Raw genomic sequence first — 26108 nt, 5'->3', positions numbered from 1 at the left:
CATGTCTTAAAAAATTCTAATACTCTTGACTAAAGTGGGAGGTGGCAATTTATCTATCACTTCTATCTTTGCTTTATCTACCTTTATGTCATTTTTGGACACCCTATGACCTAACACTATGTCATCTTGCACCATGAAGTGGCATTTCAATTCAGTACTAAGTTAGTCATCTCACATCTTTTAAGAACTTCTTCCAAGTTGTGTAAACAATCAATATACGTTTCTCTAAAGACTGAGAAATCATCCATGAAGACTTACAATGTTTGCTCCACCATATCTGAGAAAATAGACATCATACATCTTTGGAAAGTTATTGGAGCATTGCATAGACTAAAGGGCATTCTTCTGAAAGCAAAAGTTCCGTAAGGGCAGGTAAATGTAGTTTTTTTTCCTAATCCTCTGGGGCTATAGCAATTTAGTTGTAACCTGAATATCCATCGAGAAAACAATAGTATTGTTTTCTAACAAGTCTGTCCAACATTTGATCTATAAATGGAAACGGAAAGTGATCATTCCATGTGGCTTTGTTGAGCTTCCTGTAATCTATATATACCCTCCATCCAGTCACTGTTCTTATAGGAATAAGTTCATTTTTTTCATTTGCTATCAATGTTATTCTTTCTTTCTTTGGAACACATTGTACTGGGCTTACCCATGAACTGTCTGATATCGGGCATACGATCCCAGCATCCAGTCATTTGATGATTTCTTTCTTCACAACTTCCGTCATAATGGGGTTTAGCCTTCTCTGTTGCTCTACTGAATTGCTGTAACAGTCCTCTAACAGAATTTTATGCATGCATATGGATGGGTTGATCCCTTTAATATCTGCCATAGTCCATCTAATTGCTTTTCTGTATTTCCCAAGCACATCGACCAGGCTCTTTTCTTGATCTGCATTCAAAGAAGATAAAATGATTACAGGAAGTATATTGTTCTGACCAAGATAAGCATATTTCAAATGTGAAGGTAACAATTTTAATTCAAGAGTAAGAGGTGATTCAATAGATGGTAAAGTCATCTTTACTTCTACTATGTATGTTAGATTGCCTTTCTCATATCCAATTTATCTGGTTTGCTGTAACATCGCCTTCTTCAAAGCTTTCAAAAGTGACAGCTTTAATAACTTCTTTACTGCAGCATCTATTTATTCTTTCTGTTACAGCAAGATCCACAACACTCATAAAATTACAATCTTCTGCCTCATCAGGACTCTTCATAGCTTCTAATACATTGAAGGTGACTTGTTGGTCATTCACCTTCATGGTTAGCTCTCCTTTCTGCACATTTATTAGAGTCTTCCCAGTTACCAGGAAAGGTCTTCCAAGTATAATTGGTACCTCTTTATCAGCCTCAAAGTCTATTACAATGAAATCTACTAGAAAGATGAATTTGTCAACCTTTACCAATATATCTTCAATCTTTCCTTCGGGATATGCATGAGATTTGTCAACCAATTGTAGAGTGACTGTTGTTGGCCTGCACTCTCCTACTCCCAATTGCTTCAATACAGATAATGGCATTGATTAATGCTAGCTCCCAAGTCATAGAGTGTTCTGCCATTGTACCTAGTTCCAATTGAACATGGTATTGTAAAGTTTCCTAGATCCTTCAATTTTTTAGGAATCTTACTCTAAAGTATGTGACTGCATTCCTGTGTTAAAACAACAGTTTCAAATTCTCCCAACCTTCTTTTTTCTTGCCAAAATATCTTTTAGAAATTTCACATAATTAGGCATTTGTTCCAATGCTTCCACAAAAGGTGTGTTGATGTGTAACTGCTTTAGCACTTCTAGGAATTTGCTAAATTGTTTGTCTTATTTTTATTTCTGGAATCTCTGTGGGAAAGGAGGTCCATGCCTAAATTGATGTACAGCTTCAAGAGGTACCAATCTCTGCTCCTTTGATTTATTATGAGTTGTCACCACTGGAGTTGCAACATCTTCTTTAGCGGTTATTGGGTGATTTTCTTCCAATGTTGTTGTAGCTTGACCACTAGCACCAGTATCTGTATGGCTGGGTTATTGTAACATCCTTTTAACTTGAGGTTGTTCTTGTGAGGAGTTAAGTTCCAACCTCTTTTTAGCCATATCAACCGGAATGTCAACATTCTTTCCAGATCTTAAGTTGATTACTTTACAGCATTCTTTACCCCCTACTCTTGGATCTTCTGTATTACTAGGTAAATTTCCTTGAGATCTGCTACTCATTGCTATAGCAAGCTGTCCAATTTGGTTTTCTAGGTTTCTCAGAGATACAACTTGACTTTGCAAAATTGCCTTATTCTTCACGATATATTCCTTAATAAGTGTTTCCAATGAACTAATTTGATCATGGCTAATGTGTTTTTGCCCTTGGTTCTGCTGATGAAAATCAGGTGGCTGGGCTTGTCTATTCTATCCACTAGTTACTGAAGCATACTGATTTTGATTGCTCCATGAGAAATTTGGGTGTTGCTTCCTTCCAGGGTTGTAAGTACTTGAATATAGGTTGTTCTAGGGCTTTCAGTTGAAGTTGCCCACATAGTTTACTGATGCTGGATTTCCTAGATAGTTGTCAAATACATACTCCTCACCACAATATACACAAGATAGTTCAGCAACTTGCTTTATTGTTGTAAGAGTAGAAGTCATGGCTTTCCCCATGTTAGTCAATGATGTTACTTGAGTTGACAGTGCTGTAATTACATCTATGTTATGTACCCCTGCTGCTCATCTTACTACAGTTTGTCTAGTTGATGGCCACTAATAGTTATTATTGGCAATTCTCTCTAAAATTTCATAAGCTTTAGTGTAAAATTTGGATAATAGGGCTCCATTTGCTAAAGCATCGACCATCAATCTCGTATTTGGATTCAACCCATTGTAAAAGGTTTCTAGCTGTATGCAACAGGGAATGCCATGATGAGGACATCTTCTGAGCAACTTTTTAAATCTCTCTCAAGGCTCATACAAGCTCTCATCTTCAAGTTAGTGAAAAAAGGTGATCTCATTCCGTAATTTTGCATTCTTGGTTGGTGGAAAATATTTCATTAAGAATTTGTCAACCAAGTCATTCCATGTAGTGATGGAATCAGATGGTAAAGAATTCAACCATGCTCTTGCTCGATCTCTTAAGGAGTAAGGAAAAAGCCTCAATCTCAAAGCATCTTGTGTTGCTCCAGCAATTTTAAAAGCATCACTCACTTCCAAAAAGAACTTAAGATGGAGATGAGGATCTTCAAATGGCAGTCCATTAAATTGACCCACTATTTATAGCATTTGAAACATCATTGGTTTAAGTTCAAAGTTGATGGCTTCCACTTCAGGTCTGACTATTCCAGGATATACAACTTGAAGAGTTAACACAGCATAATCTCTTATAACCATGTCTCTGTCATCTGCCATGTAAATGATATTGTTGTTGCATGGTTGTCTCTAATTAATGTGCCCATTTTGCCCTTCTTGAACATTGACAGGTTGTAGTGGCCCGTGAGGATCCAAGTTTCCCATATCTTGCAAGTTATCCATTTCTGAAGCAATTTTTGAATTTCTTTGCTTTCTTCGCAATCGCCTTACAATCCTTTAAATCTCAGGATCAAATTAAAATTCAACAAATCTATCTTTGCGCGTGGAAGTCTTGATTTGTCAACAAATAGAACGAATTAAATCAAGTTGGCACTGTCAAGATTAACTCCACACTTCGAAAATAAACAATCAATCCCCGACAATGGCGCCAAAAACTTATTGATTATTTTGACTCAATTGCTATTGATGTCAATGTGCAAGAGTACACAACAAGTAATAAAGTGATGAATATTCAAGATCGTCTTCACATGGACTAATGTTACTAGAAATACTACAACAATTACAATAGTGCAAATTTCCTTCTATCTAAAGAAAAATCTAATTAAAGTTGATTGACTAATGAAATTGACAATTTAATAAAATAAATGCAGTAATAAAGTAAATTAGATGAATTACGCAAAAAGAATTTAATAAGAATGAGGCAGTTGAATGGCCAAACTCTCTTCATGGGCTGACTGTTTTGTTCAAATTAACACCAGTTGCTGCAGTAATTCCTACAACACTGGGCAGAATTATTTTGCATCCTCAACTGTCGCTTGTTGGACTTCTCATACACTTATGCAACCTAACAATGACTAGTTGTTATTTCACCTAAGATATGGCATTATGAACAAACACTCTCTCTACCCTACAAGATGAATCCATATACCTAGTTTTTCACAAATCTTAACCAAAGTGTGGCCCTTTTGGGACTCAAGTTAAACTTAATCCAGGAAACTTAAATTAAGATCAAGTATTAGTCTAATAATTTCCACTAAGACAGGTCATTTTGCGGCTCTCTCTTAACTTAAACCATTAAATGAGAGGTCAGCCGAAATAATGATTGTAATATAAGTTATTAGAGCAAAGTGCTACAACAATCTTGCAGCAACTCATAAGAACTGTCAAGAACCCATTAAGATTGTTTGTCACTCAACTACAATCAAATTTAGTTCATAACTTGTAAAAGGAAAACTAACAGTAAAATATCAGTCATGAAATTCATCGTCTTAATCAGAGAATAACTAAGGAAAAAAGTAGAGAATGATGAAAATTGGATCAAATAGTTCAGCAGATTTCTTTAATGGTGCATACTTATTCTCTCTTGAATTATGCTATTTCCTTCTTTTTCTTTTGATTTCTTCGATGTTAATTCACCGCCTCCTTTCCATATGATGTGTGCTCCTTTTATAATTAAAAATTAGGGTAAACGGAAGCCTAAGGCGCGCATAAGTCAGATTAGAAAATTGCAGACCACGATTCTGCAAGTATCCCGCAATAAATTTTCTCTGTCGTTGTTCCAAAATTGCTACAGCAACGGCTACAACAACTACATTGTTCCAGATTTGTTTCAATTCTTTTGTAGCCATGTTCTTTCCTCATTTTTTGCAAGCCTATTTCATCAGCATTCATTCCTTGAAATATGAGCTTCTGGACACCAACAATTATGCACACAATCTAAGCACGAATTATTCTAAATCAAACAAAATTTATTAAGACTAAACGAAAATGAATGTTTATACAAAATATAACAAAAATGCAATAAAAACACATCATTTACTCCCTAAGTAATATTCATTTAAGTCTAGAAGTGTCATAATAACTCTCATTTCATAGAGTTATCTAGTCTCCTCATCGCTATCATCCCATGTTGCTACTGCAACTTTCTTCTTCAATTTGTTGAGAAGAGGACGTACTAATCTTATGTGTCCAAACTTCTTACATTCAAACCAAATAATCACCTCTTTCTTCTCTTTATGATTTTTGAAGTTTTTGAATTTCCTTTGGTCAATGGATTTCTTGAAAAAAATTATAAATTTTCTGGCTATCATAGCCATGTCTTCATCTTCGATCTCACTTTCATCGTCACTTTTAGATCTTGATGCTTTTAAGGCAATGCTCTTCTTCTTCTTGTCTTCATTACCTTTTTCAGTTGCCAAATCCTCTTCCTAAGAAATAAGTGACCTAATTAAATTATCAATAGATAAAGCATCCTTGGCTTCCTCAATGGTAGATTTCTTAGGTTTCAATTCTTTTGGTAAAGACCTAATGATTTTCTTTACCTTCTCAGTATTTGAATAGGTCTTTCCAAAAGCTCCTAAAGTGATTATAATGTTTATAAATCTAGTGTACATAGAATTAATACTCTCATTTTATTCCATTTGGAACAATTCTATTGCCTAGTATATCTACTGATTTTATACTATTTGATTTGATTTGTACCTTTATAAACAATTTCAATTTTCTTCCAAATTTCATAAGCAGTGGAACAACCTTAAACTCTATAGAATTCTTTCTTATGTAAGGCACAAAAGAGAGCATTCATGGCTTGAAATTAAGAGAAGTTTTTCTCTTTTCTGACTCATTCTATTCTCGTGAAGGTTTTAAAAATTCTTCCCCTTCTTCATTTTTAGTAGTAGGCATGAATAGACCACCACAATCAACTTCCTATATTTCATAATCTAATGCTTGCAAATAAACTCTCATTTTAGTTTTCCAATATGGATAATCATTCTCATCAAAGAATGGTGGTCTAGTAGTGGACTGACCTTTCCTAAAGGTGAAATCATTTTGGCCTACCATGGATCTTTTACTTTAGATGGTTAAGTACTAACAAGAGAACCTCCTCTGATACCAAATGAAATTCTAGCTAAGTAACTTAAGAAGGGGGTGAATTAGGTATTAAAAATTATACTAACAAAAACATAATCCAATTTAAACAAATGCTTCAAGAAATTTAATCACTATAAATTTAACAATGCATGAAATTACAAAGATAAGGGAGAAGATAGCGAACATACGAATTTTTATGTGGTTCAGCAAAACCCACCAACGACCACACCTTCAAGCAAACCAAACTTAAGGATTCCACAATCCAAACCTTCTAAGGCTTCAAGATTTTACAATTGATTTCCAAAGTGTCAATAAATCTTTATAAGTAGTGATGTATACACACACCTCTTTCCCCTGAAGTGTTTCCCACACTTATGCTCACTCAATTTTGATATTTAATTAAAGATTACAAAGATTACTCTCCATAAGAGTGTATAAACAAATGGTAGCTCAATAATGATACATGTATGTTGATAAGCATAATGAAAGCTCAAGATCAATTATATGAACAAGTTTTAAAGTAGCTAGCCATTATTGGTTAAGTGCTTAGCTGCTACTGTTTCAGAATTTATAGATTTGACACAAAGTTTTTAAAATTATACTATGACCCAAATCTTTTGAAATATTTATAAATAGGTCCATTTCTAGGGTTTAAAACATTATTGGTTGATTTCAAAGTGGTCAAAAATTTTCAATTTAGTCCATAAATTTGAAAAAAGTAACTAATTTTATAAAATCATTAAAACTTTTATATTATAGAAAATAATGATTTAATTTGAAAATGTCATGAAAAATATCTTGAGCTTTTAAATGTTAAATCATGCATACATTAAATCATTCACAAGAAATATAACAATAAAGATTGCTTAAGCTAGTACCCATAGTATTCATCCTTGATTGTCGTTGTCCATTGAGTATCTTGATCTTTATCTCAGTTGAATGAGTTTTGCCCTTCAAGAACTTGTAAAATTGCGAGAAATAAATTTACCACTGTACCTTATGTGGTTTGTTAATAGGTCCCAATCAAAGCTTATGGAATAATAACATGCAAATTGCTCTTTTCGGGTGAGAACCAACCACAATGTTTAGGAAAGTTTTCTCATGCCTCTCTTTATCAGCTGGGTTTACTCATACCTGGTGATAGCCAACTCGTAGATCAAGTTTGGTAAAGTAAGAAGCTCTGTGAAGTTCATCGAGCACGTCATTAATAGTTGGAATAGTAAATCGATCTTTAATGGTAACAAAGTTAAGGGCTCGATAATCAGTACAAAAATGCCATGTATCATCTTTGTTTTTTTAACAAGCAAAACAGGAGATGAAAAAGGACTGGTGCTTGCTCGAATTAGCCCCAATTTTAACATGTCAAGAACTTGCTTTTCAATCTCAGCTTTTTGAAAATAGGCATACCTGTAGGGTCATACGTTGATAGGTTTTGTGCCTTCTTTAATAGGGATACAGTGGTCAACATCTCGAACTGGTGGTTATTGTTTAGGTTATTCAAAGATGTCAGCACAAACTTCTAATAATGCTTGCATGTCTGGCGGAATGGAATGTTGTGTCTCACCTTGTTGTGACATACATATTGCAAATATAGAATTATTATGCCTTACTTCCTTCGAGATTGCTTCTAGTGATGCTTGCTGAAGGGTTGGAATGTTAGTTCCTTGTAGCAAGCAAGCTTTATTGGCCCACTTGAACTCCATTGTCATTTTCTTTCAATCACAGACGACCGATCCAAGTTGCTCAAGCCATTGAACACCCAACACCAAATCAAAACCAGTTAATGGTAAAGAATAAAAACTTATGGAAAAAGGAATACCCTAAAGAAGTACGCGGACATTCTCGAATCTCCTTTGACACTTTAGTGGCTGTCCATTTGCTACTCGAACATTAAAAGGTTCACTGGGTATCACAGGCAGATGCAGCAAGGCTGCCACCTTGTCACTGATGAAGTTATGAGTGGAGTCACTATCGATGAGAACCACAACTTCGCAATGCCCAATCTTGGCCGTAACCCTCATGGTCTTTGCAGCTGTCCATCCTGTTAAGGCATGCAATGAGATTTCGGGATCATAAGAAAGATTGGTACCTGCCCCAATAGCCTCATCATTGTCTCCTTCCGATTTGTCATCAAGATTTCCTTCTAAGAGTAATAGTTGAGGCCCCTGCATTTATGTCCCAAAGAAAACTTTTCATCACAATTAAAACAAAGGCGTTGAGCTCTCCTTCTTTGCATTTCCTCCCATGGCAGTTGCTTCATGGGTCTTGTTGGTTGTGATTTCTCTGTTGGTGGAAGAGTTAGAATCGGACGGCTAGCTGATTGAGCTCGCGTGAACCTTCTTTGGCGAAATAATTGGTCGTCTCTCATCTTGGCCAAAGTAATGGCTTCCTTGAGTGACTTCGGTTTGAACATTCGGATTCCGTCGGCTATTTGGGCTTGAGTCCTCCCATGAAGGTCCCAACAAGTGCTTTTTGTGTCCAGCCTTGGACTCTATTCCCCAACTTCTCGAACTCTCTTTGATAATCCCTTAGGGAACCCTGTTGCATAATTTTGGATAAAGATTCATCAAAAGCTTCACATTCGGATGGCCCAAAGCGAGCCCATACCTCCTCCACGAACATATCCCATGTCACTGTAACTCCCTCTTCTTGATATGCTCGGCTCAACCACTGCCACCACTGGTTAACTTCTCCTTCAAGGCGGAATGAGGCTAGAGCTACCTTGTGCCCATCGTTTATACCCTGAAAATAAAAAAATTGTTCAACACGATTAAACCATTCAGTCGGGTCATCGCCGGAATACTGTGGAAATTCGAGTTTTGCCATTTTGGAAGAGAACACAATGTCACTGCCCTCATGTTCGGTTCGATTGATACGAGAGTGGTCTCCTCACTCACTGCTGTGTTGATTAAAGGACTCTCTGCTATGCAACAGAACATCTGTGAGACGGTTGATAGTATTTTCTATTTGGTGTAGCTTGTCATTCATCCCCAACTCCATCCGCTGTACTCCATCCCGGATCCCGCTGAGTTGCGACTCTAAAGCTTCGATTCGCACTCTGTTTGTTGCCATAGCAAGCTCTAATACCAATTAATAGGTGTCAAAGTCATGTGCGGTTTGGCACCATTAACATATTTCAAAATGGCCACCTAAATTGAAGGAAATTGAAGGCCAAGTAGATGCCGCCCAAGGAAAGAAACAAAAGTAGAGATGGTAAAACCCCGGGCTGGGTCCGGGTATTGCCATGACCGGATCCTGCCCGGATGCAACCGGTCCGGGTCCGGGTCCGGGCTGGGTTTTAATTCGGGTACTCGGATTTTATATTTTTTAATATTTTATGTGTATATATTTTTTATTTTTTGGTAATTTTATAAGTTTTAAATTTATTTTAATAAAATTTGACATGAAAATATAAACTTTAAGTGTTTAAAACTTTATATATGTATAATAAATGAGTCAAATAAATATAAAATATTTAAAATAATATATATTTTATAATTTTTTTAATAAAATCCGGGTTCCGGATTTATCAAGTGATGCCCAAGACCGACCCGGCTTCATACCCGGACCGGGTAATATCCGGCCCGCAACGCCCGGGTACGGTCCGGGTCCGGACCGGGCGGGTACTTTTGCCACCTCTAAACAAAAGAGAAGGAAAGAAGAAAAAGAAGAAAGAGAGAAGAAAAGGAGTTGTCGGGCCGAAGAAGGAAAAGAAAAGAAAAATTAATAAAATAATAATTAAATATTAAATGAACAGTAGTTAATTTTGGTTATAAAAACGCTGGCTTCCTTCATTCATAAATCATCGAGTTCTTCAGTTCTTTTATTTATTTAAAGCTCTTGAGAGTTTAGTGAGTGAGAGATTGGGTGTATTGGGGTTTTGGGTTGTGAGCCAAAATATTACAATACTTATAATCCTTATTTCACTAGTGAAACATTTTTCTTCTATTTTCGCCCGTGGACGTAGGCTAAAAGTCAAACCACGTAATTTCTGGTGTCCTCTCTTATGCTTGTTCTTTATTTTCTTCTAATTCGCCCGTGGACGTAGGCTAAAAGCCAAACCACATAATTTCTGGTGTCCTCTCTTGTGCTTGTTCTTTATTTTCTTCTAATTTTATTTTAGCTGTATGACTACTTCACCCACCAATAATCTAACAATAGGTCCCAATCAAAGCTTATGGAATAATAACATGCAAATTGCTGTCGTCGGGTGAGAACCAACCACAATGTTTGGGAATTTTTTCTCATGCCTCTCTTTATTCATTGAAGGAGTTTAAATACAAATAAGTCGTAACAACTCTTTCCTATTATCATGCGTACAGCTTACGTGCATAAGACAAAAACTCAATACATGAAAACAACTTTGCAAGAAAATGGTCAGCTAAGTGGTAGTGGGATATTAGACTTCCCTTGAAACTAGGACTTGAACGTTACTGCCCAAACTCAGTCCACGTATCTTCGATTTGGCCAAGAAGCACGCTGAGATCTTCGTGGTTTATCGTTTGTTATCATCAAAGATCGTATAGCCGTTTAGGCAAACAAAACATTATAATAAATAATAATAATTTGATAAAAAAATTAAGAAAATTTTAGTATCGTGATTATGAAAAAAAATAAATTATCAATCATAATATAATTTTATTTTAATTTTAATTTTAATTCTTCCCATTAAAATAAATTAATTAATCTAATTGTCATTCCATATTTTAATTCCAACTCATTCCATTCCAATTCATTCATATTTTAATCTATTCGATCATTAATTGATAAAGGGACCGCAAGTATATCAACTACCCCGAGCAATGCCTGAAAGACATTGAGACAAGGGCCACAGAAAAAATATACATTTGTTAGTTTAGCGTTGGTGTCAAGTTTCTTTAGCATTTTAAATTCAAAAACGAACTTACAGTGGTTCTTCATCCTTTGGCCTTTCCACTTGTTAATTATAATAGACCTTCCAACAATTTTTACGGATTCTGGCAAGTGTTCACACAACTATTTTAATCGAAAATATATATGGCTCCATAAACAATGATTATCTCTTGACAGTTGTTCTGCACTCGCTATTTTAACTGAAAAAGACTTGATGATCACTTGATGATTATTTAATTGAAAATAATTTGTTGGCTCTGCGTGCTTTAGTAATTTGTCTTTTATATTTGACTGACGCAACAAAGAGTTGTTTACCTCGTTTTGATAAACTTAAATTACAAAAAGATGACCACATCTGTCATACATTAATTGGCCATGGAAATAATCAAACCAATTTCTCTTTTTTCACTTATTTTCATGGAGAAAAATGCTAAAGAAACTGGGAGAATGCTAAATTCGTTTAGGTAGACTTAATGAAGGAGAGTTTAAAGGGGAAAAGTGTAGAGAGAGAGAGAGAGAGAGGAAGCGCGTGCTTAGAGAGAGAGGTCTCAAATATATAAGTTGGATTTCTCTTCAAAGGTAGTAAGATTTCTATGATTCTATCTCTATTTATGCTGAATTTCATGGGAACGAAGTTTGTTTAGAGATTTATATACTTTATTTATAGTTAAGGTTTCCAAAAGTTGGGTAAAGTTGCTTCTAAGCTAATTTTTATAATTGGTAGATTACTCGTTAAGCAGTTGTGTTGTTTCAAAGGCCTCATAGATTATTTTAGAAGCACAAGGGTACCGACAAGGAATTGTAGAGCCGGATACGTGTAGCCTTCGTGGTTTCCCTGATTCGGTATGTATATACTTATATGTATGTGTTATGTTTAGGTTATGTTTAGGTAGTTTATGGTTGGCGATGATATTTTTAATAATAGGGATGATCTATTAGATATAAAAATTAAATTTTTGAGGGTAAAATATGAAACCGAATCTGTCATTACATTTGCTTGAAAAATAATTTTACTAAGAATAGGTCCTCGTGTTTCGACAACTTTCAATGTGGTTTACCCACATGTATTCAAAACATAAATTATTGTTATCATTTCAGAAAATGTTGTTTGTAATTGATATTTTAAATTTTGCAACAATTGTTTGGCAGGAATATTTTATTTAAGAAAAATTGTGAACTCATTGATGGGTTGGCTTAGATAACACATATGGAAATAATAAACTAATTCATAATTGAGCCAATTACCTAATGAACATCTACCTTTGTTAGTTAAATATTTTTGTTAGTTGTGCTATAGAAATAATCACTATGAAGAGAATTAGTTAAATATTTAGGAAAATTTAGTTTTAAAAATGTTGTGAAGAATGTAAATGATTGAATTGAATATAATGTTAAATAAAATTTATTTACACATTTATAAACATGTATATAAAATATCTTTTATTGTGTATATAGAATAATCGATAACTAAAATAAATATTTTATATTATTAATTTTATTTTTAATTTGTTATCTCAATATAATTTGATAATAATAAGTTTATTCCAAATTAATAAGGATAATTTTATATTTTTATAATATATATAAGGATGTATATAGAATTGTATTAAGTATAAAACTGATTATTAAAATCAGATTTTGAAAGCTATTCCTTTCCTGCTTTTCAAAATCTACTAGAGGATTGGTGATTTTACTAAAGACGATTTCTAAAATTTTTATCAATAATACTAAAATTAACTTTTAACTTTTTAAAATCAGTTTAGAGCCTCTAAAAATAATCCCAAACAAATCTCTTTAATTTATGTTTGATACTTTTAAATTTTATATCATGTGTGACAAAAATATAATTTTTATCATTGAAAAACTAATGACAGAGGTTTTTTGAATAATTAAAGAAAAAAACACAGAGCTTAAGATAATGCTGTAAGTGGTTGAATAAGAAGGTTAAAACTTGATGATAAATTTATTAAACTAGGTTTAAGGTTTTATATTACTTTGCGTAATCTCAATACATTATCAGCTCGTGTGTGAGTAAACTGTAAAAATTGTTGCCTCTTGTTCTATTAATTTCTCTTTCTATTTGACTGACTCGACAAAATGTTTGTTCACCTCTTACTGATATTCTTAAATCACAAACATGGAAACCAGATCTGTCATTACGTTAATTGGCCTCATACGTTACCATTACTCTTTTGATTCGTTTATTTTTATCTAACTATCTAGGATTCGGATTCACTACTTAGTTATTCTTTTTATTAATTTTTTTTAAATATATTTGTTAGTTACTGAATTAATTATAATATTTTATATTCACCACACAAAAGATTAACAAGAATTTATTTAACTTAGTTCACTCCACAGTCTTATTAATTAGCTCCCCTGATCTCTTAATCATTTCTTATTCTGTACCCATCAGCTTTTTTAGCTCTTTACATTTATTTGTAATCTAAGTAGAAACCCTTTTCTTGTGTCCTTCTTCCCATTTGGAAAACGCTTTGCTTCTCTTTGTTTTTTATTTATTTTTAGCTCCACAACTGCTTGTCCTATTGTTGTCTCTGTGTTTATACTTTCCTTTGCCTTTCTTCTCTTCTACGTTGTTGTCAGGATTCAAGATGCTGGAAATCATTGTTACTCTTGTTTTGGAACTTGTAAAATGCTTGGCTCCTCCAGCTGAACGCCAACTTGTTTATTTGCTTGAGCGGAACTACAGTGCCAACCTTGAGAATCTCAAGGCGGAAATGGAGAAGTTGATGGTTGAACGTACGAGCATTCAGCGCAGAGTTTCAGAGGCAAAAGAAAAAGGGGAAGATATTGAAGAAAAGGTTGAGAAGTGGCTGGTTAGTGCGAACGGCATCATTGACCGGGCAGCCAAATTCGTTGAACATGAGGAATCAACAAATAAGCGCTGTCTGAAGGGCTTGTGTCCTAATTTGAAGACTCGTTATCAACTTAGCAAGAAAGCAGAGACAGAGATGAAGGCTCTTCTTGAACTTGGAGAAGAAGTTAAGAAGTTTGATATCGTTTCCCACCGTACCATTCCAGAGGAGATATGGCTTAAGTCTAACAAAGGTTATGAGGCCTTTGAATCAAGAGTTTCTACTTTGAAGTCTATACAAAATGCATTGACTGATGCGAATGTCAGCATTATTGGGGTGTACGGCATGGGTGGCATTGGAAAGACGACACTGGTGAAGGAGTTTGTTAGGCAAGCCAGCGAAAACAAGTTGTTTGATCGGGTGGTTTTTTCAGAGGTTTCACAAACTCCGGACATAAAAAAGATTCAAGGGGAAATTGCAGAGAAGTTAGGTCTGGAGTTGTCCGATGAAGCTGAATATAGAAGAGCTAGCAGGCTGTATGAACGACTGAAGAATGAGAATAAGATTCTTGTGATTCTAGATAATATCTGGAAACATCTTGATTTGGATACGGTTGGAATTCCTTTCGGAAATGATCATGAAGGATGTAGACTATTGCTGACAGCAAGAGACATTAATGTTTTATTAAGTATGGGCTCCAAAGATAACTTCTTGATTGGCAATCTAAATGAAGAAGAAGCTTGGAGATTGTTTAAGATAATGAATGGTGATGATGTTGAAAATTGTAAGTTCAAGTCCACGGCAATTAATGTAGCCCAGGCATGTGGAGGTTTGCCCATTGCCTTGACTACAGTAGCGAGGGCACTGAGAAACAAGAGTCTGCATGAGTGGAAGAATGCCTTGCGAGAACTCCAAACGCCTTCAGTGGTAAACTTCGAAGGTGTGCCTGCAGAAACTTATTCAAGTATTGAACTGAGTTTCAAGTATTTAAAAGGTGAGCAACTCAAGAAAATTTTTCAACTCTGCAGTCTAATAGGCAACAGTTTTTGTCTTATAGACTTGCTTAGATACTCTATGGGTTTAGGCATATTTCATAGAGTCAATAAGATGGAAGATGCACGTAACAAATTATATGCACTGGTCCATGAACTTAGAGACTGTTGTTTGTTGCTCGAGGGTGATTGTAATGAAACATTCTCTATGCATGATGTCGTCTGCGATGTCGCCGTATCAATTGCATGTCGAGACCAACATGTTTTCTTGGTGAGAAATGAGGCTGTGTGGGAGTGGCCAGATGAGGATGCACTTAAAAAATGCTATGCAATCTCTTTACTAAATAGTAGCATTCATGAAGTTTCCGAGGAATTCGAATGTCCGCAACTTGAATTTTTATATATTGATCCCCAAATCACTTTTTCCGAGGTCAATATTCCTGACAACTTTTTCAAAGGGATGAAAAAGCTTCGAGTCGTAGATTTGACAAGAGTGCGATTATTTTCATTGCCATCTTCAATCGGTCTTCTAGCAAATCTTCAAACACTGTGTCTTGATCAAAGCATGTTGGGAGACATAGCGATAGTTGGAAAGTTGAAGAATCTAGAAATCCTTAGCTTTTTAAAGTCTGATATTGTACGGTTGCCTGACGAACTAGGTCAACTGACTAAGTTAAGGATGCTAGATTTAACAGATTGCTTGCAACTAAAATTTATTGTGCCCAATATCTTATCAAGCTTCACTCGATTGGAAGAACTGTATATGGGTAACTGCTCTATTGAATGGGAAGTGAGAAAAGCCAATAGTGAAAGAAGTAATGCCAGCCTCGATGAATTGATGCATTTGCAGCGACTGACCGCCTTAAAAATAGATGTTAAAAATGATAGCATTTTACCAGATGGCTTTTTTACCAAAAAGCTGGAAAGGTTTGATATATCAATAGGAGATGGATCTTTTGACTCTACCAAGGTTATTGGGAATGACTGGTTTGAAAGTCGGCCGCACTTTATGATCAGTAATCTTGAGAGTTTAAGAACATCGAAGCTCAAGCTTGATTCTATGGCCATTTGCTCCAAGAAGTTGCAGGGCATCAATAACGTTGAATACTTATGTTTGGATAAGTTGCAAGGAATCAAGAATGTTGTTTTAGAATTGGACACTGAGGGCTTTTCACAATTGAAGCATCTCCATGTTCAAAATAATCCAGACATCCTGTGTATCGTCGATTCAATGGAGAGAGAACCTTGTGTCGCCTTTCCTCTTTTGGAGTCCCTTACTCTTCACAATTTGATCAATATGGAGAGGATATGTATTGATCGACTCAAAATAGAGTCCTTCAATGAACTCAAAACCATAAAAGTGGAAAATTGTGATGAGTTGAGTAATATCTTCTGGCTCTCTAGTAGTACAAAATGCCTTCCAAGACTTGAGAGGATTGCAGTTATCAATTGCAGCAGCATGGAAGAAATTTTTGCAACTGGAGGAGAAGCTGATGTTGATGTTGATGAAAAGATAGAGTTTGGTCAATTAAGATCTTTGACTCTGGGAAAGCTTCCAAAGGTTACAAGGTTTTGCCGTGAAGTGAAGACTCCTTCCACATCACCAAACAGACAAGAGTCACAAGAGGAATTGACAGCTAGTTCCGACGAGATCAGTTCGGATACTTCAACTCTGCTTTTTAACGAGAAGGTGCGTAGGCTAATGCATTCTTCTTCTTTTTTTTCCTTTATTCTATCATGCACTCGCATTTGATGCCATATGTGCAAAAAAATTAAATCATTTAGAAAAAGCAAATAAATAAAAAAATCTCATGCAATCACAAATTAAGCTCTCAATAAGTGCTTCTCATGTGGCTATTGTGGCCTCATTTGGGATTGAGGTTAAAACTCAATAAACTGTCTATTTCATAATCTGTGACAAAAATAGTATTTGGTAAATTTTGTAAAAACTATTTATTTTATAATTTTCTCTATTTTGACAGTAACTTTTAAAAGCAGATAGGGTTTCTTTTCATGAGCAGCTTATTAAATAAGCTACCACATCGTTTTAAACTTCCTATCATAACCTTATTAATATTTTAACAAAGATAATTATGTCATAAATTTCCATACACTCTAATATATAAGTCATCAGATATCATATTACCACCACAACTACTATATATTCTCTCTAATATCAAAGTTTTGATCTAATAAGTTCATATTTTTTTTATATTATACAATTTATACTTGTATTTTCTATAATAAAATTTAAAAAGACTTGCATGTAATTATATAATTTTTTTAACTATACATGAAAATTAATCATAACTTTAAAAATCAATTTCATAACCATAGCTTTTAACATTCAATCTATTTATATTTTTCTATGGTCATGGTGTTTATTGCAACAAGTTTAATTTGAAAGTAATACATATTACTTTTTTATTTTATTTGTATTATCTACTAGTATAAATTTTTATCATATTTTATGTAAGAAATTATTAAGTTTTTTCACTTAATATAATTTACGTGTTTTAAAAAGAAAATGACACATCTAAACATTATTAAACATACTTCAAAAAAAATAAAAGGTAATTTAAACTTATGTCTATTTTAGTCATTATATGATAAAATAACAAGTTTATAATAAAATTTACCAAACGCATATACGCTGCTTTTTAAACTCATATCAACTGCAACAATATAACTCACCAAACACCTAGCTGTTTTTTTAATCAACTACTCATTACATCCGTACAGCAGAAGCAATTTATTTAATCAGCAACTGTAATACCAAATTGGCCCACACAAGTGTTTTTCATATGGATATTGCATTTTTTTTAATTCTATCATGCACTTGCATTTGATGCTATATGTGCAAAAAAAATTAAATCATTTATAAAAAGAAAATGAAAAAAAAAATCTCATACACTCACTAATTAAGCTCTCAATAAGCACTTATTATATGGATATTGGATCTAAAGACAAAATTATCTTTAGGTAGTGTTGCCAAATTTGGAGGCTTTGGAGCTGAATGCTATTAATGCCGACGAGATTTGGCATTACAATCAACTTCCGGGCATGGTTCCTTGCTTTCAAAGTTTGACACGATTGATAGTGTGGGGCTGTGACAAATTAAAATACATATTTTCAGCTTCTACGATCCAAAGCCTTGAGCAACTCCAACACCTGGAGATACGGTTATGTAAGAGTTTACAAGAAATCATTTCGGAAGACAGAACAGATCAAGTGACTGCTTATTTCGTCTTTCCACGGGTGACCACTCTGAAATTCGACGGTCTACCAGAACTTAGATGTTTATACCCTGGAATGCATACTTCGGAATGGCCAGCACTAAAAAATTTGGTGGCGTATAATTGTGATAAAATAACCTTATCCCAGAATGACGAGAATGATCAATTTGGTGTTCCGGCACAACAGCCCCTATTATCGTTCAAGAAGGTATGAAACCAACTTTTAGATTTTTTATCAGTTGTTTGTTGTTTCTTACTCACAGACCAATTAGTTAGATCATTGAAAATTTGATTACAGAATGAATTTTGCCAGTCTGGAATCAGGGATCAATGTGCTAAGATAATAATTTGTGCTTGATGATGATCAGATCTTACCCAACTTGAAGGGACTGGCGTTAAGTGGAAAAGACATCACGATGATTTTGCAAGACGATTTCCCACAACACCTCTTTGGCAGTCTTAAACAACTACGGGTTGGGGATGATGACTTAGCTTGCTTTCCACTTGTTTTACTTGAGAGGTTTCACAATCTGGAACTTCTCTTTGTTGTGAATTTGGCTTTGTTACGACTAACCAAATTCTCCCCAAGACACTAATTTTGTATCAAATGGTTTGAGAATTAACAGCACAGATTATCCAGTAACAAATCACACGCAAGAACCAAAGCCTTAAAGAAACAAAATGACACCAAGTGTAAGTGGTTCAGCACCAAGAGGTGGTGCCTACATCCACTGGAAACAAAGCAACAGTCTTTCACTATTTAGTTCACAAAACAATACAAGAATAAGAATTGATTTACAGAGAACAAGAACTTGTAAACCCCTTTCTCTCTCTATCTTCTCTCTACTCTCTGTGTTTCCCAAAATCATGTGTAGACGATGACAGAGCCTGCACTTTTAACCTCTGTTTCTGGGTTGTTACATTAACTACCCTTCCCGCCAAAACTAACCAAGAAGCTCCTCTCTCACGTGCTTGTCACAAGTTGGCATAAGTGAGCTTGAAACGACAATCACAGATGTCGTTCTTGAGCTAACGAGATTTCAGCTTCACCACACGTGCAAACCACGTGTATTACTTAAAGGTTGAATGACCAAAGAGAGGATGTCGGTTTTACTCTGAAGAACTCCTCAAGCGACAAGTCGGCTGAGACTAAATCCTCTAAACGACTTGTAGCACTTGAGTTTCGAGTTCACTGTTTATCACTCTTCCTGTCGGATTGTTCGTACGAAGTGGTGTTTTCAAATGAAGGATATTTGGAGGCACATGCGAGGAAGCGGGCACTGATAAAAAGGTTACACCTGACCAGACTTAATCATCTGCAGCAACTGTGGAAACACGATTACAAACAGCTGGACTTCATTTTTCAACATCTTCAAATTCTAAGAGCATTTCACTGCCAAAATCTGTTAAGTCTATTGCCATCATCATCGGTATCTTTTTGGAATCTCACACGCCTGGAAGCTTTTGCTTGCAAGAAATTGATGAACTTAGTAACATCCTCCACAGCAAAAAGTCTAGAGCGACTCGTATCATTGAGGGTATTTGGATGCCCAGCAATGACAGAGGTCATAATAAGTGACGAAGATGAAACACCAAATTTAAAAGAAGAGATTGTTTTCAGCAAATTGAGTGCGTTGTCCCTGTTTGATTTAGACAGTCTCACAAGCTTCTCCTCTGGCAATTACGCCTTCAAACTCCCATCTTTGGAAGATTTGTGGGTGATTGGTTGTCCCAAGATGAAGATTTTCACCAAAGGAGAATTAAGCACGCCTCTGAGACTAAACGTTCGGTACGGAACGAGTGATGACAAACTGCGTTGGACTAATAATGACCTTAACACAATCATACAACAATTACATCAAGAAAAGGTACGGGTAACTGTTAGAATATTTGTTATTGATGAGTGAGTTTTTTATCACGTTTTTAAATGAGAATCTTATGAAATTCCTCGGAAACTCATTAACATTAGTTTTTATTTCATAATATGAATTTTAATTTAAATTGATGAATGCTAATTTTATTTTCAGCTGTTGGAGGGGTCGTCTCGGTACTCATCGCAGTACTGATCTCATACGCCTTTAGTACTTGGCGAGCTGTCAATCTGAAGAATAAGGTCCCACGTATTTTATTTTTAGAATGAAATCCCTAGAAAATATCATTCAAAGTGACAACACTTTCATGTGGAAAGCCTTCAGACTTTTTTTTTCCCCGCTTCAAATTTAGTTTTTAAATGAGAATATTTTTCACGAGCCATTTCACAATGAGAAATTAGTTTTTTTCTAAAATGATGACAGTAAAAACATATGAATTAATGACCCAATACATTACCACAAAATTAATCTTGGTTAGTTAGGTTATATGAAAATTGTAGAAAATAAATATTTTTTCTAGTTCATGCTCAATGTCGTGCTCTATAATTGCAGAATTCCCAAGTGATGAACAAGATTGAGGTCACTCCTCTGTGTTCGCAGCATCAGAAATAAGAGCTGTTTTTCTGTGAAACTTGTGCTCCGTCCTTTGAAGTTAAGTTTACATGCTGAGGTTATTCACTTTACTGTATCACTAATGCAGCTTTGAAGGTGTTTCATTAACCCTCCGTTGTGTTTCTTTCATTTGACTATCTTAAGTTCAAAAATGATGTATCAATTTACCATTGGTGTGTACTGCTTCATGTAATATATGCAATAAATTTCCAGTTTATTTTGACATTTTGAATATAAATTCTTTTGAATTTTCAGTCAGAGGTTTGGTAGTTCTGATTTATCTTCAGTTTTGTTGGAATTATGAAGCTCAAATCTGATCTCAGGGAGGTGTATGACGCGTCGTCTGTTTGTCAGCAAGGACAAACGACATGTCAAGCATTTGAGTTCAGAACAGCTGATTGATACAAACGATATGTCGGCTGGATTCATTAGTAATGCACGTGATGCATCACATGTTTCACTAACTCAAACGGCAGCCAACTCTGCGTTTTAATCAACAGATTACATGAATGTTTGACAAGTGTCCCTAAGCAAATTCAAGAAATAGTTTTTTCCGTTAGATCACGCGGGAAGCAGCTGGAGGTCTGTTTGGCTGGAAACCCAGGAGCGTGAACTGGCTTCTTGGGGACTTTTCTGATTGATCAGAATGGAGTATAAAAGGGCATATGATCTGTTGTTAAGGGTATCCGTTCATTTTGCATGTATTCTCCAGATTTGTAACTTGTTCTCTGAAATCAGTAAAGAGTTTGCTTTGTTTTCCACAGTGGATGTAGGCAAGAAATTTGCCGAACCACTTTAATCTTTGGTTCAAGTGTGTGATCTGATTTTCTTTGATTGTGTAGTTGGTTTCAAGTACTTATTCATGTTTCTTGGGAAAGCTTAGGTTATTGATTATTTCCAGTTCAAGATCAAGGATCATAGAGTGGGTCTTGGGGGTTCCAAGTTGGTCTTGTTGATCGATTTGGTTTCAACAAATTGGTATCAGAGCCTATCTCAGGTTTCTTGGTCTTTGTAATGGGGTCAACTAAACTTGAAGTGGAGAAATTCACTGGTGAAAATGATTTCCACCTTTGGAGGCTCAAAATGAGAGCCGTACTGGTGCATCATAGGTTGGATGTTGCACTTGATGATGAGTCATCATCCAAGAAGCCAATGAAAGGAACTGAAGAAGAATTATCTGAGGTGCTTGATAGGGCACACAGTGCAATAATTCTAAGTCTTGGAGATGGTGTACTCAGAGAGGTGGGTGGGGAAAAAACAGCAGCAGGACTATGGAAGAAGCTTGAAGACTTATACACAAAGAAGTCAATGGCTAAAAGACTAGCCACCAAGAAGAAGCTTTATACCTTACAGATGGGAGAAGGATCATCAATTACTGATCACATTGATGCTTTCAACAAGATCATCTTGGATCTTGAAGACATCAATGTGAAGATTGATGATGAAGACAAAGCCATGATCCTGCTCTGCTCTCTGCCTAGTTCCTATGAGAATCTAGTGGATACATTGATGTATGGGAGACAGACTCTCGCTATGGGAGATGTAAAGGAAGCTCTAAGTTCCAAGGCAGCAATCAAGAAAGAAACCAGGGATGGAGAAGGTCTGACAGCAAGAGGAAGAACTGAAAATAGAGAGACAAGCAAGAACAAGAAGAAGAGATCAAAATCCAGGCCAAAGAACTTGAAATGCTTCCACTGTCATAAGGAGGGCCATTTCAAGAAAGATTGCCCTGAATTGAAAAACAAGAAAAACAATGGAAATGAGAAGAGTGGTGATGCTGCTGTTGCATCAAAATTTGAAGAATCTAATGGCTATGACTCAGCTGGAGTTCTAATAGCAACTGATGCTCAAACAAAAGGTAATTGGGTCTTAGATTCTGGTTGTTCTTTCCACATGTGCCCTAATAAAATTTTATTCACAAACTATGAGACTTGTGATGGAGGAATAGTAGTAATGGGTAATGATTCAAGCTGTAGAGTGGTTGGCAGAGGTTCAATTAGGTTGAAAATGTTTGATGGCATGATTAGGGAACTAAGGGATGTCAGACATGTGCCTGATCTCAAAAGAAATCTTATCTCCCTAGGAATGCTGGATAAAATAGGGTGCCTAGTTAAACTTGAGTCAGGCATTTTAAAGGTCTTGAAAGGGTCAATGGTGGTGATGAAAGGGAACATGAGCAATGGTCTGTATGTGTTACAGGGATCAGCTGTCACAGGGGATGTTGTTGTGTCAAACCAGAAACTAAATAAGACCATGCTGTGGCATATGAGGTTAGGCCACATGAGTGAAAGGGGCTTAGTTGAACTATCAAAACAGGGAGTCTTAGGAGTAGATAAGATAGAGCCTTTGAAATTCTGTGAAGATTGTGTCCTAGGAAAATCTTCAAGAGTGAAATTCAGTACTGGTATCCATAATTCAAAGGGGACTCTAGACTACATTCATGCTGATCTGTGGGGGCCTGCACAGACAGCTTCTCTAGGTGGGGCAAGGTATTTCTTATCTCTTATTGATGATTTCTCAAGAATGGTTTGGGTATTTAGTTTGAAGAGCAAAGATAAAGTGTTTGAACAGTTTAAGAACTGGAAAACATTAGTTGAAACACAGACAAATAGGAAGGTGAAAAGGCTGAGGACAGATAATGGGTTAGAGTTCTGTAATAAGGACTTTGATGATTTCTGTACAAAACATGGTATGGTTAGACACAAAACAGTAAGACACACACCACAGCAAAATGGATTAGCTGAAAGAATGAATAGGACTCTAATAGACAAAGTTAGGTGTATGTTGATCCACTCTAAGCTACCCATGAGTCTGTGGGCTGAAGCTCTAGAAACCGCTTGCTTCATAGTAAACAGGAGCCCCTCTTCTGGAATCAATTTCAGAACTCCATATGAACTCTGGCCTGGCAAACCAGCAGACTATTCTCATTTGAGAATATTTGGCTGCCCAGCCTATGCTCATGTCAAACAAGGGAAGCTAGAGCCCAGGGCCTTCAAATGTGTGTTCTTAGGATATCCTGCTGGTGTGAAGGGTTACAAGTTGTGGTGTACAGATATGAAGCCACCAAGGGCAATAATCAGCAGAGATGTGGTGTTTAATGAACATGAAATGTTTTAAAACTCAGCTACTGAAAATCAAACCTTTGAGAGAGAGCCTGGTTGTGACAAGAAGAGTTTTCTTGAGGTGGAGCTTCCAAGCTCTAGTACAGAAGCTGACAAAGAGGTAAGGCCTGAGAATGCACCTGGAATAGATTTACCTGAACAAGAAGGTGAATCAGAAGGTGATGATAACCTCAGAAATTATCAGCTGGTAAGAGACAGAAAGAAAAGAGAATCAAAGCCACCTAAGAAGTATGCATATGCAGACTTGATTGCATTTGCACTATCAGCAGCACAAGGAATAGAAGAAGATGAACCAAAGACTTACACTGAGGCTGTCAGTAGTAACGACTCAAAGAAGTGGGTTGCAACTATGGATGAAGAAATGAGATCACTGATCAAGAACCACACATGGGATTTGATTCCAAAACCAGCAAAGAAGAAAGTAGTTGGCTGCAAGTGGATCTATAAGATTAAAGAAGGCATACCAGGAGTTGAACCACTTAGATACAAAGCCAGGCTGGTTGCCAAAGGCTTCACACAAAAGGAGGGGGTTGACTTTAATGAGGTTTTTTCCCCAGTGGTGCGACACTCTTCTTTGAGAATCTTATTAGCACTGGTTGCAGTAAATGACATGCACTTGGAACAGATGGATGTCAAGACTGCATTCCTTCATGGTGAATTGGAAGAAATGATTGTAATGGCACAACCAAGAGGTTATGAGGATCCAGCTAAAGCTGACTATGTGTGTCATTTGAGAAAGTCTCTATATGGATTAAAGCAATCCCCGAGACAATGGTACTTGAGATTTGACAAATTCATGGCTGAGAACAGTTTTCAAAGGTGCTCTTATGATTGCTGTGTGTACCACAAAGACTTGATAGATGGAGATAAGATCTATCTATTGCTATATGTTGATGACATGCTTATAGCATGTAAACATATGGATCAGATAGATGAGCTGAAGAAGCAGTTAAAGAATGCATTTGAGATGAAGGATCTTGGAGCAGCCAAGAAGATCCTTGGAGTAGAATTGCTAAGAGATAGTAAGAAGGGAATACTAAAGCTGTCACAGCACTGCTATATAAAGAAAGTACTTGAGAGATTTGAAATGGTGGACTCAAAACCAGTTCAAACTCCAATGTCAGCTCATTTCAGGTTGTCTTGCAACCAGTGTCCAAGGACTGAAGATGAAAAAGCTGAGATGAGCACAACTCCATACTCAAGTGCTGTGGGGTGCTTAATGTATGCCATGGTCCTAACAAGGCCAGATATCTCCCATGCAGTAAGTGTAGTTTCCAGGTATATGGCTAATCCTGGAAAGAAGCACTGGAGGGCTGTGAAATGGATCTTAAGATATCTAAATGGGACTGCTGATTATGGTCTCATTTATGGAGCCAAAAGAAGTACAGAAGTTGATGTTAAAGGGTATGTGGATGCTGACTATGCAGGGGATCTAGATAAAAGAAAGTCTCTGACAAGCTATTTGTTCACTCTCAATAGCTGCACCATAAACTGGAAAGCTTCACTGCAAAGTGTTGTTGCTCTGTCAACAACAGAAGCTGAATACACTGCAGCTGCAGAAGCCTTTAAGCAGGCAATATGGCTCAGAGGAATGGTTATAGATTTGGGATTTGAACAAAGACAAGTGGCTGTTCATTGTGACAGTCAAAGTGCAATTTGTCTAAGCAAGAACCAAGTGCACCACGAAAAGACAAAGCACATTGACATCAAACTGCACTTTGTCAGGCTGGAGGTGTCTAAAAGTGTGGTGAAGCTGTTAAAGATTCACACTGATAATAACATTGCTGATATGTTGACAAAGGCTGTACCAGCAGCCAAGCTGGAGTTCTGCATGAACTCAGCTGGGATCTGCAGGCTATAAAACTGCAGGGATATAGTGGAAGGCAGAAGCAAAAGGGTAACTGATTAGAGTTCAAAGTGGAGAGTGTTGGAATTATGAAGCTCAAATCTGATCTCAGGGAGGTGTATGACGCGTCGTCTGTTTGTCAGCAAGGACAAACGACATGTCAAGCATTTGAGTTCAGAACAGCTAATTGATACAAACGATATGTCGGCTGGATTCATTATGCACGTGATGCATCACATGTTTCACTAACTCAAACGGCAGCCAACTCTGCGTTTTAATCAACAGATTACATGAACGTTTGACAAGTGTCCCTAAGCAAATTCAAGAAATAGTTTTTTCCGTTAGATCACGCGGGAAGCAGCTGGAGGTCTGTTTGGCTGGAAACCCAGGAGCGTGAACTGGCTTCTTGGGGACTTTTCTGATTGATCAGAATGGAGTATAAAAGGGCATATGATCTGTTGTTAAGGGTATCCGTTCATTTTGCATGTATTCTCCAGATTTGTAACTTGTTCTCTGAAATCAGTAAAGAGTTTGCTTTGTTTTCCACAGTGGATGTAGGCAAGAAATTTGCCGAACCACTTTA

General features: G+C 36.1%; 3 protein-coding genes, 1 long non-coding RNA gene and 1 other non-coding gene across 6 annotated transcripts; 3 read left to right on the top strand and 2 right to left on the bottom strand.

Annotated features, from left to right (window-relative positions):
* Nucleotides 1-1055: 1055 nt before the first annotated feature.
* Nucleotides 1056-1523, bottom strand: LOC107176998 (uncharacterized). Its single transcript, XM_052441153.1, has one exon. The coding sequence runs from the start codon at nt 1521-1523 to the stop codon at nt 1056-1058; it is 468 nt and encodes a 155-aa protein (XP_052297113.1).
* A 1372-nt stretch (nt 1524-2895) lies between these two features.
* Nucleotides 2896-3003, top strand: LOC112496215 (small nucleolar RNA R71). Its single transcript, XR_003062713.2, has one exon. It is a non-coding gene; the product is annotated as a small nucleolar RNA R71 (small nucleolar RNA).
* Nucleotides 3004-7978: 4975 nt separating this feature from the next.
* On the bottom strand, nt 7979-8984 carry LOC127902297 (uncharacterized). Its single transcript, XM_052441152.1, has 2 exons — nt 8622-8984; nt 7979-8323 (listed from the first exon to the last, which is right to left on the bottom strand). The coding sequence occupies exons 1-2, from the start codon at nt 8982-8984 to the stop codon at nt 7979-7981; spliced, it is 708 nt and encodes a 235-aa protein (XP_052297112.1).
* A 2519-nt stretch (nt 8985-11503) lies between these two features.
* Nucleotides 11504-18730, top strand: LOC102613243 (disease resistance protein At4g27190-like). 2 transcript variants are annotated; one of them, XM_052440741.1, is made up of 4 exons: nt 11504-11609; nt 13635-16528; nt 17821-18282; nt 18443-18730. In XM_052440741.1, the coding sequence occupies exons 2-4, from the start codon at nt 13643-13645 to the stop codon at nt 18668-18670; spliced, it is 3576 nt and encodes a 1191-aa protein (XP_052296701.1). In that variant the 5' UTR covers nt 11504-11609; nt 13635-13642; the 3' UTR covers nt 18671-18730. The 2 variants fall into 2 exon arrangements, with proteins under 2 accessions (XP_052296701.1, XP_052296700.1); XM_052440740.1 differs by having other exon boundaries at nt 11517-11873.
* Nucleotides 18731-18945: 215 nt separating this feature from the next.
* LOC127902660 (uncharacterized) lies at nt 18946-20751 on the top strand. The gene is made up of 3 exons (XR_008055090.1): nt 18946-19942; nt 20102-20187; nt 20498-20751. It is a non-coding gene; the product is annotated as an uncharacterized LOC127902660 (long non-coding RNA).
* The last annotated feature ends 5357 nt before the right edge of the window (nt 20752-26108 follow it).

Source organism: Citrus sinensis, chromosome 5 (genome assembly GCF_022201045.2).
Source record: "Citrus sinensis cultivar Valencia sweet orange chromosome 5, DVS_A1.0, whole genome shotgun sequence".
Lineage (NCBI taxonomy): Eukaryota > Viridiplantae > Streptophyta > Magnoliopsida > Sapindales > Rutaceae > Citrus > Citrus sinensis.
The sequence above is the reverse complement of the archived record's forward strand: the minus strand, read 5'-3'. Positions and strand labels throughout refer to the sequence as shown.

Bases quoted from the DNA above. Each gene is read 5' to 3' on its own strand.
- LOC102613243 (XM_052440741.1), top strand. From the start codon at position 13,643: ATGCTGGAAATCATTGTTACTCTTGTTTTGGAACTTGTAAAATGCTTG. The intron at 16,529-17,820 runs GTGCGTAGGCTA...AATTATCTTTAG, and splicing joins CTCTGCTTTTTAACGAGAAG to GTAGTGTTGCCAAATTTGGA. The intron at 18,283-18,442 runs GTATGAAACCAA...GATGATGATCAG, and splicing joins CCCTATTATCGTTCAAGAAG to ATCTTACCCAACTTGAAGGG.
- LOC127902297 (XM_052441152.1), bottom strand. From the start codon at position 8,984: ATGGCAAAACTCGAATTTCCACAGTATTCCGGCGATGACCCGACTGAA. The intron at 8,324-8,621 runs GTTGGGACCTTC...ACATAAATGCAG, and splicing joins GCTGGACACAAAAAGCACTT to GGGCCTCAACTATTACTCTT.
- LOC107176998 (XM_052441153.1), bottom strand. From the start codon at position 1,523: ATGCCATTATCTGTATTGAAGCAATTGGGAGTAGGAGAGTGCAGGCCA.